The sequence below is a fragment of the Myotis lucifugus genome, unplaced genomic scaffold (assembly GCF_000147115.1).
Source record: "Myotis lucifugus unplaced genomic scaffold, Myoluc2.0 scaffold_28, whole genome shotgun sequence".
Lineage (NCBI taxonomy): Eukaryota > Metazoa > Chordata > Mammalia > Chiroptera > Vespertilionidae > Myotis > Myotis lucifugus.
This window is the reverse complement of record NW_005871076.1, coordinates 9669711-9686567: the sequence shown is the minus strand read 5'-3', so window position 1 is coordinate 9686567 and position 16857 is coordinate 9669711. Positions and strand designations below refer to the sequence as shown.

The 16857-nt window shown below is 38.9% G+C and overlaps 1 protein-coding gene across 1 annotated transcript in view; it reads right to left on the bottom strand.

The window, feature by feature from the left end:
- Positions 1-8878: 8878 nt before the first annotated feature.
- Positions 8879-16857, bottom strand: part of SAR1B (secretion associated Ras related GTPase 1B) — a 24558-nt gene continuing 16579 nt past the window's right edge. The window contains exons 4-7 of the mRNA XM_006086581.3: positions 15155-15220; positions 13217-13320; positions 12046-12177; positions 8879-9534 (exon numbers count right to left, since the gene is read on the bottom strand). Of these exons, the coding sequence (XP_006086643.1) occupies positions 9418-9534; positions 12046-12177; positions 13217-13320; positions 15155-15220 (419 nt within the window). The 3' untranslated portion in view covers positions 8879-9417. The remainder of the gene's footprint in view (positions 9535-12045; positions 12178-13216; positions 13321-15154; positions 15221-16857) is intronic.

Sequence of the window (16857 nt, the reverse complement as noted above, 5' to 3'; positions counted from 1 at the left end):
CAATTTGTACTCCTTTAAGATTCACTTCTGGTGCCCCCTTTCTAGAAACCTCGATAGTCTGGGGGCTTCTTATTGCCGTGCACAGTGCCTTCAGCAGATCTCTGCCCTTGTTTCATTATGCAACGCGGGCCCAGCAGGCAGGTGTTCAGGACATGTCTGCTGACTGAAGGAAAGGCAGGCAGGAAGTGAGGCCAAGCGCCCCGACCTGAATCCAACCCCAGCACAATCCTCGGTAAATGCCCGGTGCTAACGAACGGTTTCCTGTAGGGGTAAGGCTGTGTGTGAGAGAGAAAAAGACAGAACCTGGCGAGTAGGGACCCTGCCTGTTTTGCACAGCCCAGGACTGGCACTTGGAGTGGTGGGCAAAGTCACCAGGTAATCAGACGTCAGGTCACTGCTTCTCCGAGGAGGAAGGCAGGCTGAGGCCCCAGAGAATCCAAAAGGGGCCCCGTTGCCACCCGACTGCCGGAGGACCGGTGATGCTGAGCTGGCCCCAAATAGAAGCTGGGTGCAACCTCAGACTATTCCCTAAATAGCTTTGTGCCCCTGCCATCTGCCGCCAGGCAGTTAGGAACGAAAGCAGCTTCCTTCAGGAAGAGCTGTCTCCCCAGCCATGGGGCCCTTCGTTACAACAAGCTGCCACCTACTTGGCCTCCCTGGCGCCCAGAACAGGCTAGAGCTCTCCTGTCTGTCCCTTCCTCGGAGGGGCCCTCGGCCAATCAGGTCTCAAGGTGAAGTCCCCAGGATGGAGAAAGTCAACTTGCTTTTCTTTCTTTTTTTTCTTTTCTTTTTTTTCAATATTTTATTGATTTTTTACAGAGAGGAAGGGAGAGGGATAGAGTTAGAAACATCGATGAGAGAGAAACATCAATCAGCTGCCTCCTGCACACTCCCTACTGGGGATGTGCCCGCAACCAAGGTACATGCCCTTGACCGGAATCGAACCCGGGACCCTTCAGTCCACAGGCCAACGCTCTATCCACTGAGCCAAACCGGTCAGGGCTTTTCTTTTCTTTTTGACAGTATTACAGATGCCCCCATTCCTCCCTCCCATTGCCCGCTCCATCCAGCCCCTGCCCCACCCCAGGCCTTCCCCACACTATTGTCTGTGTCCATGGGCAATGCATATATGCAGAGACTAGTAAATTCTTTGGTTAATCTCTCCCCTCCTCACACCCCTGCCCTTTGAGATCTGTCAGTCTGTTCTACAACGTGCTTTACTCCAGACTGCAATCAATGTGGTGTGACTTCCCAACTACAAGGTGGGTCTAAAGAGATTTCAGCCCTAGCCGGTTTGGGTCAGTGGATAGAGCATCGGCCTGTGGACTGAAGGGTCATGGGTTCAATTCTTGTCAAGGGCACATGCTCAGGTTTCGGGCTCAATCCCCAGAAGGAGGGCATGCAGGAGAAGCCGATCAGATTCTCTCTCATCATTAATGTTTCTCTCTCTCCCTTCCTCTATGAAACAAACATATATTTATTAAAAATAATTTCAACCCAAACCCTAGCCCTTGCTAGAAGAGAATGGTACTTGATAATATTTGTAATCACTCTGGTTTCTGAGAGTTTGCTAATCCCGAATGAAATAGGATTACCATTCCACTGTTGAATTTCACTCCGTTTTAGCTCAAGAAAGCAGTAAACAAAAATTTCTGGTTTATGTAGACTTGTACTCCTGAAACCAATATAATTTTATTAACCAATGTCACCCTAATAAATTCAATTTTTAAAAAAGTACTTAAAAATTTCCATTTTGACCCCCACCCTCACCCCTGTGTTTCTCTCCCTGTCCACCTAAACCTCACCTTCAATTATTTCTTCCCCTCCTTTACTTTTAATAGCCATGAAACATGCCATGTGCAAAGCTCTTTGACTGGAGGAATGTGTTACCCATTAACCCAAGCCCTTTCAATTCGATCAAAGAAAACACTTCAGATCTTTTTGCAACATTATCAGCTTGTCTGTAGTGGCATATTGCCATCACCGAAGTCAGTGACTTTAATAAACATCTTAAAATTGTTCACCACAATGTCCCACCCAAATCAAATTTCCATTCCAAAGCAAGGCTTACTTTACTAAGTAATAGCCAGAAATTACTGAGACTTGGTGTCTAATTTTAGATAAATTAATAAACAAGAGGCTTTGTAGACATAGGCCCTGAACTTTGTCAATTAACTGAATCTCCAGCTGAACCCTGTGGAAGAGAGGTGGCAGAAACAGAGCCTTGTTTTAGGACATTTTTTAAAATGATTTTTTGAGAAAGAGAGAGAGAACCTCTATTTGTGGTTCCACCCATTTAGGCATTCATTGGTTGGTTGTTGTATGTCCCCAGTCCCTGACCAGGCATCCAGGGCTCAAACCTGAAACCTAGGCTTAACAGGAAGATGCTCTAACCAACTGAGCTACCCCACCAGGGCTTTAATCATCAGGTTTCTAAGCTGTTGTTCTTACCTTTCAAAGAGGAGGATGGTGGTCACTTTACATTGTTTCCTAGGAAGTTCCCCTGTTCCCAACAAGGGCTTTGCATACTCTACTGGGGGCTGTTACTTGCATTACTTGTACCTTACAAGTATCAGATAGTCTAGTTCAGTGGTCGGCAAACTCATTAGTCAACAGAGCCAAATATCAACAGTACGACGATTGAAATTTCTTTTGAGAGCCAAATTTTTTAAACTTAAACTATATAGGTAGGTACATTGTTATTAACTTAATTAGGGTACTCCTAAGGCTTAGGAAGAGCCACACTCAAGGGGCCAAAGAGCCGCATGTGGCTCGCGAGCCGCAGTTTGACGACCATGTGTCTAGTTGATAATTTTGTAGCTAAATTCAAGAAAATGAGCTAAATAAACTGGACTTTATTTTCTTAGCATTTGTCCCTTCAATGCAATTACTATCTACTTAGCTTCAATTCACAAATAACTTGAATCCATAGGTAAATCTCTATTTGATGGGCCCAATTTTAATAGAACCAATAGAATGATTGCTTATATTAAAAGAGCTAGCACAGCCCTGGCCGTGTAGCCAAGTTTGTTAGAGCATTGTTCCAATAAACCAAGGTTGTGGGTTCGCTCCTCAATCAGGGCACATACAAGAATCAACCAATGAATTCATAAATAAGTAGAACAACAAATCAATGTTTCTCTCAAATTCATAAAAATAAAAGAGCTAGCACAATGCTTGTTGCCATTCTGCACACGGTTAGTGGGAAGGCTAAAGTGATGGCTGTAGAAAGGTTTTATATTTGCATTTAAGTCTCAAAAGTAGCTTTTTAATCATTACCAAAATGATTTTTTCTTCACTGATTGGCCAATGATTAGTGTTATTATTACTCAGTATTGTTATATCTCTGTTTTTCCTAAATGAAAAATCCATACTGGCATCAGAAAACCTAAAAAGCTTGTTACAGATTCAGATTATTGCCCTCCACCCCCCTTCCCTATCTGAATCACAATATTTGGTGGAATTTTTTTTGCACGTGTGTGTGTGTGTGTGTGTGTGTGTGTGTGTGTGTGTGTTGAAAGCTCCCCAGGAGGTTCTGATGCATAAAGCATAGAACCTTAGTATAGATAAAACCAACTGGTTGCCTCATTTTTCACATTTCAACAGTCAACTCTGTGTAAGTCCTACTTTAGTTTGCCCACAGTTGTTTCCAGTCTCATAAGGCAAATTAAGTCTTGGTACTTAGCAAAGTTTCTGTGAATCCTTGTACAAAGGGAAAGTTCTATTATTGTCATAATATCACAGTCTAACGAGTAAAATGAAAATTACAACTGGACGATAGAAATGGAACTTGATACTAGGGTTTTTCAATGACAAGATTAGCATTTTATTTTTCTATTCCTGACAATCAAATTCATAGGAGGTGAAGAGATAATAGAACATAAAAATAACATACAAACACAATTCAAGAACATTTAACCATCTATTGTAGTGTTCTTTTTAAAATACATAAAGGTAAACAGAAATATCTTTATATAAATTATGCTTAACAATCTGTATACACTGTAAAACAACTGTTAAAATTCACACTAAGATACTAGTGCAAGCAGTGTACAAAAGTGCAAACAAGGTTAGTGATGAAAACTTATCACCACCTTACCACTTCGACATACTCTGCGTTCAGCCAAACACTGAAGGCCTCACCATGGAAAACGCTTTGATCACTTATAAAACCACCGACTACATTCACCCTCGTGCTCTCGCCTCAGTATGGCAGCTGATTGCACTCAGGTTGGGAGCAGCACCAGGGAATACAGAAACCTGTGTAGAGTAGGCCATTCTGATGTGAATCCTTATACTTGACAATGAAAACAATTCCAAAGACAACTTGTATGTCAAAACTGTAGAACTGTCACCCCTTTTTACACTCCCCCCATTTTTGATATGTATTTTTGCCCTCCAAATTTTTTAAACTAAAATTAAACCTAATCCTCCTCCCCTATTTAAAATGCATGCTGAAGAATTCATCCACGCCAATGCAGCTTTTCCAAAAATTAATTCTGTGTAAAATCACACAAAAGCCTTTCCCATTTTTGCCCTAAAATCTATTTTGGGTGGGGGCACTTAAAAAACAAAGTTGACTTTGGATAAGTTTGTTTACTTGACTTTGGATTCTACTTAAAAGTGTGGTCAAAGACCTGAATAATCAACCAGTGGTATTACATATATTAGCTACTCAATGTTCTAAATTCTGGGAACAAAAATTAGTTGGTTCCGAATTGCATCTTCAATGGACTGTGGATTTCCCTTCATCCTCGGGAGTCTTTGTATCCAGGTGTGGAGTAGAGGTATGTGAGGGGGGATGGTTCAGGAGTAGTAACTTGGTTTTAACAAAATCCCGATCACTTTACACAGAGGCACAGTCCTCTATTACAAGAGCTTGCTCATTTTCATTTTATTTTTTTTTATTACAAAGCACTGATCTACTTTTCAACAGGACAATGATGGAAATAACCAGAAGCATCAATGTGTAGCTTTGAGAACTTAGTCCTTCACTGAAAATAAATTGTTTTCTGAATCCTCTTGTTTATAGCAAAATATTAAAGGTTTATAGAAAGCCTTTAATTTCCTATTAATTTTAAATTAAGGAATTTGTACTTGCTAGTCTCTATTTTCATGCTTTCTTGGAGATTTTTCTTCACTAACTTTTATATATGTTTAAAATAATACAAACATTACCCTCTAAAGAAAATGAAAACAAGATACTTTGAAAGACTTTCCTTTAAATTAGCTATTCTCGGTGTACTATGGTCAAATTTATTTGGCAATAAGTCCTTGCAAACTTCAGACACGTAAGTGACTAACAAGACTGAAATGCTACCCTGGCTGGGTAGCTCAGTTGGCTAGAGCATCATCCCAATACACCAAGGTTGTGGGTTCAATCCCAGGTCAGGGCACATACAAGAATCAACCTATGAATGCATAAATGAGTTGAACAACAAATGGATGTTTCTCTCTCCCCTTCCTCTCTAAAATAATAAAGACTGAAATGCCACATTGAGTCACATACCAAATACAGTTTTAGGAAATGTGAACCTTTCCCTGGAATCTCTCAAATCATGTCAACTAAGAAGTATACTGTTTCTGATGGTGGTACTTGTGAAAATGCTGGTTGGTTTGTTTGTTTGTTTTGAGATATTTTTTAGAGGGAGAGCAAATGAGAGGGGGAGAGAGATACATCAGCTGCCTCCTGCACACCCCACATCGGGGATCGAACCTGAATCCAGGCATGTGCCCTGATCGGGATTTGATGCATGGGGTGATGCCCAACTGAGTCACACAGGCCAGGATGAAAATGCTGGGTTTTGAATGTGGTTGATCAAATCATTTTGCAGAAGGCAAGAGTAACTGTGTATTATCGCAGCTATTACCCTATTTAATGATTTATAAGTAGTTTCTGTACTGGAAAACACTATAGAGAAGGGTAAGCCAGTTGAAAACTGGAAAAGAAACAATGTTATTGTCTATGTACACAGGCACACAAAACTAAAATTTAGATCTATGCAGGCAACATCTGAATTCATACATCTTTGGCACTCAAAGATACTGAGTTAACTAAGCAATAGTAAAGAATATTTTTTCATATCCAGTAGTCTCCCCTCTTATCCTTGGTTTTATTTAGACTCCTCTTATCCTTGGTTTTATTTTCTGAGGCTTCAGTTACCTGTGGTCAACCATGGTCTAAAAGTATTATATAGGAAATTCCAGGGGAAAAAAATCATAAATTTCAAATTTTGTGCCATTCTGAGTGAAGCAGTGTGATGAAATCTCATGTCGTCCCGCTCTGTTCCACCCAAGACATGAATCATTCTTTGTCCAGTGTATCACTCTGCATACACTACCTGCCTGTTAGTCACTAGTCTCTTAGTAACTGGCTTGACTATGTATCACAGTGCTTATGTTCAAGGAACCCTTATTTTACTTAATAATGAGCCCAAAGCACAAGAGTAAGGATGCTGGCATTTCAGATATGCCAAAGAGAAGCCATAAAGTGCTTCCTTAAAGTGAAAATGTATGTATATAGAGGACAAAACATAGTATATATGGCTCAGGACTACCTGGGATTTCAGGCATCCACTGGGGGTCTTGGAACTTCTCTCCTGTGGATAAGGGGGGTACTACTGTACTTTAGGAAATGTCTGTGCCCCAATTTAAAAACTGCTGTACTCTCCATTCTAAAAATTTACTGAGATAAAAATAATAGAAATAAAAATTCACTAATATAAAGATAAGCTGAAATCTATCAATTTAACCAGTCACCCAAAAGTATAACTAACAACAGTCATTGAAGTAGGTATGGGGTTAAAGAATCTTTAGAAATATAAAAGTGGGCTAACACTTTGTATTTTTAGAGTTTTGGAATTAAGATTTTAAAACACCTTTTGGACATCCTGATTTATATGGAACCGAATCTTGTATATAACAGTGTTAACAATTACATTTTCATACCTTACAGTGAGAGGTGCAAAGTTAATCTATATTCTTAATAGGACCATTTACACTCAACATACTTCCCAGGTGCACACACTCACGCAGGCACATACAGGGTATATGTTTTCGCAAGTGCTTCTACTGCTTCTTGCCATCTCTTGAAGGGAGCAGGGACTCGGTGTGTGTGCTCCGAGGCGCTCTCAGAGCTGGAGTATGCCCAGTGGCTGGGGAACTCTGCAGCCCACGTCCCTGGCACTGGGAAGGAAGCTGGTTGCTGCTAAGTGCAGCTTCTTTCTAGAGGTTCAGGCCACATGAATCTTACGTCATTGGGAAAATATCCACAGTTTAGATGTGGTCCACGAAGTGACTTTGTTTCTTTGATCCCAGTGTCAGAACTAGAATAAGAATTCTGGAACGAGATATTGTGTACCAAAAAAAAACATTTTTCCCCTTTAAAGAAACCAATAAGCTTTTTTCTTTATACCAATTTATGAGACAAATAATTAACTTCTCAAGTATCACACTAGATATTAGGGAATACTTGAACTGAAGAAAGATACCATCAACAAGAGGCAGTTACTTTTAATAAGGCTTAGTTCTGTTAGTCATGCCGTCAGAAGTGAGGACTTTAAACAGCTGGCAAAATAAACCAACAGGCAGAAATGTTATTTTCTACTTTTCCCATGGTACTACTGATGTTTCTAAGCAGGGAAGAAGCTTTTATTTTCATTTGGAAGGAAGCTGAAAGTGAAATAGAACAGCCAAATCACTAAAACCCAATGTTATGTTAAGAAATGGCCTTGCTGGTTTAGCTCACTGGTCGTTCCTTCCAGTCATACTCCTCCTCCTTACCTGCCTCATGTGTTAACATTCCCGATGAAAGGCTGTGGTGACTGATTTGGACAACAGCTAGAGAAAACACTAATTTTAATATTTAAATTATTCTTGATGGAGCCAGAGCAATCTATTTTCAATGGAATTGGTTAAATATACTATAAAATCTCGGTTTATAACCAAGAGAGAAATCTTAAGCTTGAGAGTCTTTAAATATATGTATTTGGCACTTATCTTTCATCTTATTTTACTAATTAGTGGAACCTCAAATGGAAAAAAAAACACTCAATGTCTTAGGAAATTAAAATGTTTTTAAAAACTAACCAAAATTTTGTTAGTGAGTTTATCAGTGAGGTTTGCGGACACTATCACATGGCAAGTATTACATCTAAAAGTAAAAGCCTTTATGCTGTAATGTAACAGCTGGCTGAGAGCAACTAAGGAAAAGAAAAAAAGCATACACTTTCTTTCCAAGAAATAAAGTATGACAAAGAATGCAAAAGAGCTCTGGGACAGGAGCAATATCTCCACAATTTCAATGACAACTGGAGCAGAACAGGCTTTCTTTTCCCGCAGATTCACGGGTCCCTGCAATGAACTGCACAAGACCCTATTTGTCACTTGCTCTGGGAAGTGCCATTACGTATCAAGAGCCTGGGGAGTACCTCTAAATGCGGGGAGGCTGGTGCCTGTCACTACCTTTGGTGACCAGGCACAGATTACCAAACCAGGCATCAATAAGATTGGAGCACTTGAGAATTAGACAACTGGAATGGACCTATAGGGGCCTAGCAAACCAAAAACCAACCTGTGGTGTACCGGAAGATGTGCTTTTCTTTAGAAGGCCAATCCCATAGGGACTAGGACACGGACCCTATCAACACTGGGAATGGTAGTGTTCCTGATTAAAATGCACAGGATTCAGAGATAAAGTGGTATAAAGTAATCAAACACAACTTGTCTCCTGGTAAATGCGAAAGTCTCTAGGAACTGAAACATTATTCTAAATATTCTGAAGCAATCTCCTTTCCCAACAACCACCTCATGTGTATAATATAAATATTCCATTTCAGAGCATACTAGCTAGATAAGACACATTAAAATGAAACATTTGTCCAACAAAGATGCCAAACATAAGGGTCTATTTTATTGCATGACGTTTGCATAAGAAAAAATATTATTGAAACCTGTAAGGCATCATGCAATCATCAATAAGCTAATTATTAACTGTATACTTAAGATAGGTGGAGATATAATCTAAAATTTAAAAACTAGTTCCAAAAGTACATAAAAAATTTAACATGATGAGCTTTTAATTATAGTTTATATTTGTCGTTTCATATTGTTAAAAAGTGCTTCAAATGTACTGCTGAAAAGTTGCTGTTTATAAATGGCGCTGGGGGTCATGTCAGATTACAAACGGTAAAAACTAATTATCTTCATGGAATTAGAAAGCTAACATTGTGATATTCAAACTTACTTGAATCAGTTTTCAATTGTCACTCAAATTAAGTCGATATAGTATTAATAATCTAAAAAATATCTGTTTTCTAACCAACAAAAGTCTATTGAATTCAAGTTATGCATGTTCAACAATCAAATCTCTGAGTAGGCCTGAATGGCAAGACCTGGACCTGAGGCAGGTTGGTGGTGTTAGTCAATGTACTGAGCCATCCAGCGGAAGCCTTCTCCATAACCTTGCCTTTTGAGCACACTGCACATAAAAACTTCCAGTGGCCGGGCATTCAGTTCTTTCAGAGATACATTGCCCTAGGAGAGAAGACAAACATTATGCTGGATGGAACCTTTGTGGAATAAAAGCCCCACTCCCCAGCAGAATTATAGCTTATATATCGTATAACAAAAGGTGACTGGATAAAGCCACTTTAGGACCAAATGGGAAAAGGTGGGCTTGTGAGGCATACAAGAATGAAAATCATCTTTGACTGAGAAAAATTTCAAGTTACCTCAACTGGCTTCACAAACATTAAGGATGAATATTCTCTATGTAGGTTTATGACTAAACAAGGCATTTCCTAAAATTAGTATGTAATTGAGTTATTAAAAAGACACAGAAACAAACCAAAGTCTACCTTGTGTAACATAAGAGTTTCCTTCCATAGCCTACAGTATTTCTAAAGTCAGATTATATGTAAACCAAGGAAATTTTGTTTGTAAACTCTGGAAAAAAATTTTTTTTCATTTGAAGATCTAATTGACTTTATTAAGTAGTCCATGAATCTAGCAGCATCCAATCTAGCAACTAGAAGAGTGCCCCCAACTCTGGGATTTTTTAATATTAAGGCCCCTCTCCTGACAAATCCTAGTGGAAATGAATGCAAAAATAATGCATCTTAAAGTTTATTAAGTATGTGTTCAGAAAACCCAAAACACTCCTATGCCCAAGTTTACATTTTATTTTTATCTCTGGTGAACTCAGGGCCTACACACTAAACTGGGGGCCTAAATACACTTCTGGTATGCTTAAACATTCAAGTATATTATTTGGTGGTTAATTTTGAAAATTTATTTAGCTCAGCTGGTGTGGCTCAGTGGTTGAGCATCAACCTCTAAACCAGGAGGTCATGGCTCGATTCCCAGTCAGGGCACATGCCTGGGTTGCAGGCTCAATCCCTAGTGTGAGGCATACAGGAGGCAGCCAATCAATGATTCTTTCTCATCACTAATGTTTCTATCTCTCTCTCCCTCTCCCTTCCTCTCTGAAATCAATAAAAATCTAAATTAAATTAAAAATAAAACTTTAAAAGGTTTGATTTAGTCTCCCATAAGCATGAGCTTTGACATTTTTGTTATCACCAAGAAAAGGTCACATTCAGTGGCATAAAGAAAACAGTGAGGGCATTAAAAAAAAAATCCCAAAATGTATAAATGACAGGTATTTTTATTTAAGTATAGGTGATATACAATATTATATTTGTTATATTAGTTTCAGGTGTACAATATAGTGATTCAACATTTTTATACCCTACAATGTGATCACCCCACTAATTCTATTTTTTTTTTAAATATAATGATTTCAGAGAGGAAGGGAGAGTGAAAGAGAAATAGAAACATCAATGATGAGAGAGAATCATTGATTGGCTGCCTCCTGCAAACCCCCTACTGGGGATCGAGCCTGCAACCCTGGCATGTGCCCTTGACCAGAATTGAACCTGGGACCCTTCAGTCCACAGGCCATTGCTCTGTCCACTGAGCCAAACCAGCAAGGGCACACCACTAATTCTAGTAATCATCTGTCACCATGCAAACTTATCACAATATTATTGACTATATTCCCCTTCAGCTTTTCATCCATCCCTTCACCCTCCACCCCTCTGGCAACCATCCCTTTGGTGTTATTTCTATAAGTCTGTTTTTGCATTATTCTGTTTGTTTTAAATTCTACATATAAGTGAAACCATACAGTATTTGTCTTTCTCGGTCTGACTTATTTCATTTAGCATAATGTCCTCTAGGATCATCCATGTTGTCACAAATGGCAAAATTTCTTTTTTAGCGTCACACACACACACACACACACACACACACACACACACATCTCCTTTATCTACTCACCTACAGACAGACACCTACGTTGCTTCTATATCTTGGCTATTGTAAACAATGCTGCACTGAAAATAGGGGTGCATATGTCTTTTCAAATTAATATTTTCAATTTCTTCAGATAAATACCCAGGGGTGGAATTGCTGGGTCATATTGTAGTTCTATTTTTAATATTTTGAGGAAACTCTATACTGTTTTCAACAGTGACTATACCAATTTAAAATCCAACCAACAGTGCCAAGCGTTCCCTTTTCTCCACATCCTTGCCAACACATTTGATAACTTTTTTATAACAGCCATTCTGACTAGTGTTCAATGTGTTTTGTTTTTTTATAATTCTTTTTTGTTGAAAGTATTACATGTCCCCCTTTTTTCCTCCATTGATCCCCCCAAGCCCGCTTCAATGTGGTTTTGATTTGTATTTCCCTGATGATTAGTGATGCTGAGAAAATGCTAGTTTTTAAGGGGGAAAAAAAGGGCTTGAGTAGTTGGATGATAGTAATGTAAAAAGACATTTCGTTATACACATGAAACTAGTATAATGTTATATGTCAATTATACCTTAACTTTTTTTTAAAAAAAGGATCCAGATTGTACCAATTAGGCTAGTAACATGATTACTGTTAGGGGTAGTGTTGAAATAAACTATTTCAGAACATAAAAATATACTGTTGAATGAAGTATTCATACTTGTCAAACTTTTTTTTTTTTTTTACCTTTCCTGTTGTCTGACCATATAAACCAAACATCTCTCGTAATCTCTCTTCACTGATGGCTTCAGGTCTGTCGATCTTATTCCCAAAAATCAGTATAGGCACATTAGCAATGGTTTCATCTGTCATTAGTGACTGAAAAAAACATGAAAGCAAAATGAAACACAGATGTTGATATAAAACCATCCGAAGGGCTTATTTTGACAAGATACCAAATGGGTATCAAGGACTTGTTCTCTGTCATAACATGTCAGTTTTGCTAACTTTCTTTGGCAAACTTTTCCTCAGTTTTAAGTGAGCTCAATGAACCGTTCACCTGAATCCTGTCTTCCTAAGGCTCCTTCTGTGATGCTCACACTGCTCACTCTGAATCAGTGAGGTACAGCAACCAGAGCCAACGCCTTGGAAATGGGCAGACTGATTTCATTTCCAGTTCTGCTGCTTCCAAGCTGTGAGATCTTGGACAAATAGGTCTCACTGAAGTTCACACAAAATGGAGTAGTAGCACCTACGTTATGGAATGGATTTGAGAATTTAATGAGGTGATATGTATAGTGTGGCATAAGGTAGGAACTCAGTAATTCCCTAACCCTGTTGCATGACCACAGAACCTAACTGGACTTTTTCACATGAACAAGTATTTCCTTGCCTGTTCTGGGCAGAGGCGTAGGCATTCAACCTTCAAATCATGGACCTGCTCTCTCTGGGGCCCCAGATCTAGCACTGGCCTTGCTTGCTACTCCTGAGCCCCTTTAAGAAGCATCTGATCTAGGGGAGGTGAGGGGAAGTAGCTATCCATGGCCCTGCTCATTCCTGGGAGTGGTGACAAAGATGGTATGTTATACCATTTCCAGGTTCTGGCCAACTCCATCAGAAACTGGCAGCCGAGGATGATCGGGGATTCAAGACCAAGCCACTCCAGGAATGTAGCAAACATGAGATATACTACAAGGACACACTGCCCAGAGTTAGCTCAAGTCTTCAGGAAGGAAGTCTGCGTTAGTACTTCCTCAATAGCTACTCCCTCTGCATTCTAAATAATCGCTGAGCTCCACAAATTGCCAGGAGTTACATCAGAGACTACAGAAAAGTTGCATTCTAATACCTAGATCTCCAACCTATTTCCTCAGGCTTACTAGTAATTCAACTGTTTAGTTTTAATTATTTAACTTACATCAAGTTCTTCTTTTGATTCTAACAGCCTTTCATGGTCTGCACAATCCACCAGAAATACAATGCCATTGATAGCAGGAAGGTAGTTTTTCCATACTCTTCGAGCTAACAAAAACAATCAGAAGTTAGATTTTATTTGCTGGTCAAACCTAGAAGATGGTTTGATGAGAGTCCAATAAGATATCAAGTGTAATCATCCCTTAGCTGCTGCTACTCCATATATACTCAAGTTAATCTTTTACCTAGTGTTGCCAAATCTTTCCAGAAGAAATTTCAGGCTTTCCTTGATTGTGGGCAAGTCAATACTTTGCCCCAATTTTCCCATGTTTTATAAGTAGTATTCATATCTGCTACCAATGATGGATAATGATGCTTGTTAAGTTCATTGGAGAACTGCTATTATTTTCATATGCAGTATTCATTTTTTTACATTTCTAGTTTATCAGTTTTTTTGTTTTATTTTTTTGCTGGGGATAAATTTGGAATCAGTGGCAGAAAAAATTAGTACTAGGTACAGACTTAAGTTAAAATAATAAAAGCATACTTACTGTTCTACTCATAACAGAAAAAAACTAAAGTCTATAAAAACATATGGTAACTTTTTTCCATGACATTCTTTTCTAAAGAAAAGAGTTTTTGGAATGCCCCAGAGAAAAATACCTTTTTTCTCTGACTTCAGTTTTATGACATATCTTAAAAACAATATAGAAATGAAGTCTCAGATGAGCTCCATTAGGTTTTAACTCCCTCTAATCATTATATTCCAGAAATTACTTTATGTGTATTTCAAACAATTATGTCTCAAATGTGTTTTCTTTTTTTTTAATCCTCACCCAAGGATATTTTTCCATTGATTATTTTTAGAGAGAGTGGAAGAGAGAGGGAAAGACAGAGAGAAATATCGATGTCAGAGAAACACATAGATTGGTTACCTCCTGCACGCACCCTGGCCAGGGCTGGGGCCAGGGAGGAGCCTGCAACCAAGGTATATGCCCTTGACAGGAATCGAATCTGGGAGCCTTTGGTCTGCAGGCCGATGCTCTATCCACTGAGTCAAACCAGCTAGGGCTCAAATGTGCTTTCACTAGTCACAGCCACTTAAAATCTTTTCAACTATCTGTCATATGAGCTTTTTATAATGCTCACCAACTTTGTACTATTCTTTATTTACAAATTATTATGTGCTGGGTACTGCCAAGTCCTTCTGGGAATATAAAAAATGGACAGGATAAAAAAAAAAAGTGAACAGATTTTAGTCCCAGAAAGTTTAGGAGAAGAGATAAGGCAGTCTTTTCAAACTTGCAGACATGTACACAAATGCCCTACGTGCTGTGGAAGTACAGTTGAGAGTACTTCCAGCTGCAAGCAGCTCCTTGGGGAAGGTAGCAGCACTCACCCTGGGCCCTGAATGTGGGTCATGCATGTGCAGATGGAATGGCATGAGCAAAAGCACAGAGTGGGAGAAAACCAAGAGGGTTTGGTTTGGTTAGAATAAAGAGAATGGGAAGGGGAACATTGGGAAATAAAGACTTGAAAAGTAAACTGGAACCAGATCATAGAAATCCCAAATGCCAGATCAACAAGTTTGGCCTTTAATTTATAGGTAATGAGTTAGCCACTGAAGGCTTTTCATACAAAGCAGTAACATATTCATAACATGATTATGACAATAAGTGAGAGATGGATTAGGGCAGAGAGAAAATGGAGGCTCAATTTTACTCATTTGCTTTACCACCAAAAGCAATTCAAACTTCAATTGATCAGGAGTATCATAAAAATCACCCTTTGCTTTTAAAGCATTTATCGAGGGGTAATAATTCCTAAATTTTAAGTCTACTCTGGCTTTCCTTGAGTAGAATGAGATTTCATGCACTGGAACATAATGGTCATGTTTTTATTAAGTTAAAATAAAGCTTCCACAGGAGTAATAGAATCGTACCTTGAACATGTCCTCCCAGATCAAACGTTGTAAAGGTCATGCCAGCAATGGTTAGTTCTTCTGAAGCTAAACAATAATAAAAAGTATTTTTACAACATGAAAATCAGAAATCCATTCATGGTATATATTGCTAATTTTGATTTACTTTAACTGAAAAAAAGTCAAACATTTAGGAACTGATAAAATAATTCTTTATTGTAATTAGATATATTCCAATGCATATTGACGGTATAACATAAGTAATGGTAATATTCAATTCTACCCACCACAAAACCATCACTTATTTATTTTTCCTTCTCTATTTCTCCTGCTAAATGTTAATCTATTCAAGCAATTATTTTTTGTGAATTCTTCCAACCTAATAATTTCCTGCAAGTCAGCTTAAATGATACAGGTGAAATAAGCAATTTTCTCTTATGGCTGTCAAATTTTATATGAGACAGTCTTTAATGACAAACACAAATATAATAAAAAAAATTTGGCCATTATTTCTTCAAATATGTTTTCTGCTCCCTACCTTCCCCTTCTGGGACTTCAATTATAGGTCTCCTAGACAGCTTAATATTGTCCCAGAAGTCACTGAGGCTCTGTTCCTTGTTTTTCAGTCATTTTTTCCTCTGTGCTTCATTTTATAGTTTCTATTGCATTGACTTAAGTTCACTGGTCTTTCTTTCTGCACTACTGGCACTGTCTAATTTGCTATTAAGCCTATCCAGTGAAAATTTCATTTCAGATATTCTATTTTTATTTCTAGAAGTTCCATTTGGTTCTTTTAAAATATATATATTTTTTTGCCCTAACCGGTTTGGCTCAGTGGATAGAGCGTCGGCCTGCGGACTCAAGGGTCCCAGGTTCGATTTCAGTCAAGGGCATGTACCTTGGTTGCAGGCACATCCCCAGTAGGGGGTGTGCAGGAGGCAGCTGATCGATGTTTCTCTCTCATCAATGTTTCTAACTCTCTATCCCTCTCCCTTCCTCTCTGTAAAAAATCAATAAAATATATTTAAAAAAGAAGAAGAATTCAGTTAGGACATCCTGTCCATATTTTATTTCATGAGACGGAAGAATTTCCTACATATGAAAACCATGTAAGAAGGTGAGTGGCTCTCCCTAGCCTGTCCTGAGTCCTCCTGCAGTGTCCCAAAGAATGAGCACTTGTTCCTTTACAGTCCCCGTCCTGCTTTTTGAGCAACCGGAGGCCTGCCACTCCCATGTAGCTCATATAGCATAGAGTCCTGAGGAGACTGAAACACAATAAAAGAACAAAATGCGTCATGGGCCCCCAGGTCAAAGAGACGAGTTCCCTCAAGGGAAGCCTTGTAGGGGGAGGCAATAGAGCAGCCTGGGTGCTGGAAGATCTGAATCACATAGGCTTCCCAGCATTCCTCTCTCCCTCTACTGCTTCTCCCCCAGGTATGAACTCAGCCTCATTTCCATTTTTCCCTTCCCTTTCACATGTTACAGATTGTTTTTTAGTGCAATGGGATTTTAAAGAAATTTAGGCAGGGATGGGGGGGTGGGGGGTGGGAGCAGAGATTATACAGAAAACTACTGATAAACAAGTGACCTGTGCTGTACCAAAGACTATTTAAAATTAATTTCCAAATAAATACCTTCCTTTAGAATTCCCACCCAGAAAGCATGTATGATTCACAAACAGTAGTCACTGCTGCCACCACCCCATCCCCAGCTAAACTAAATGC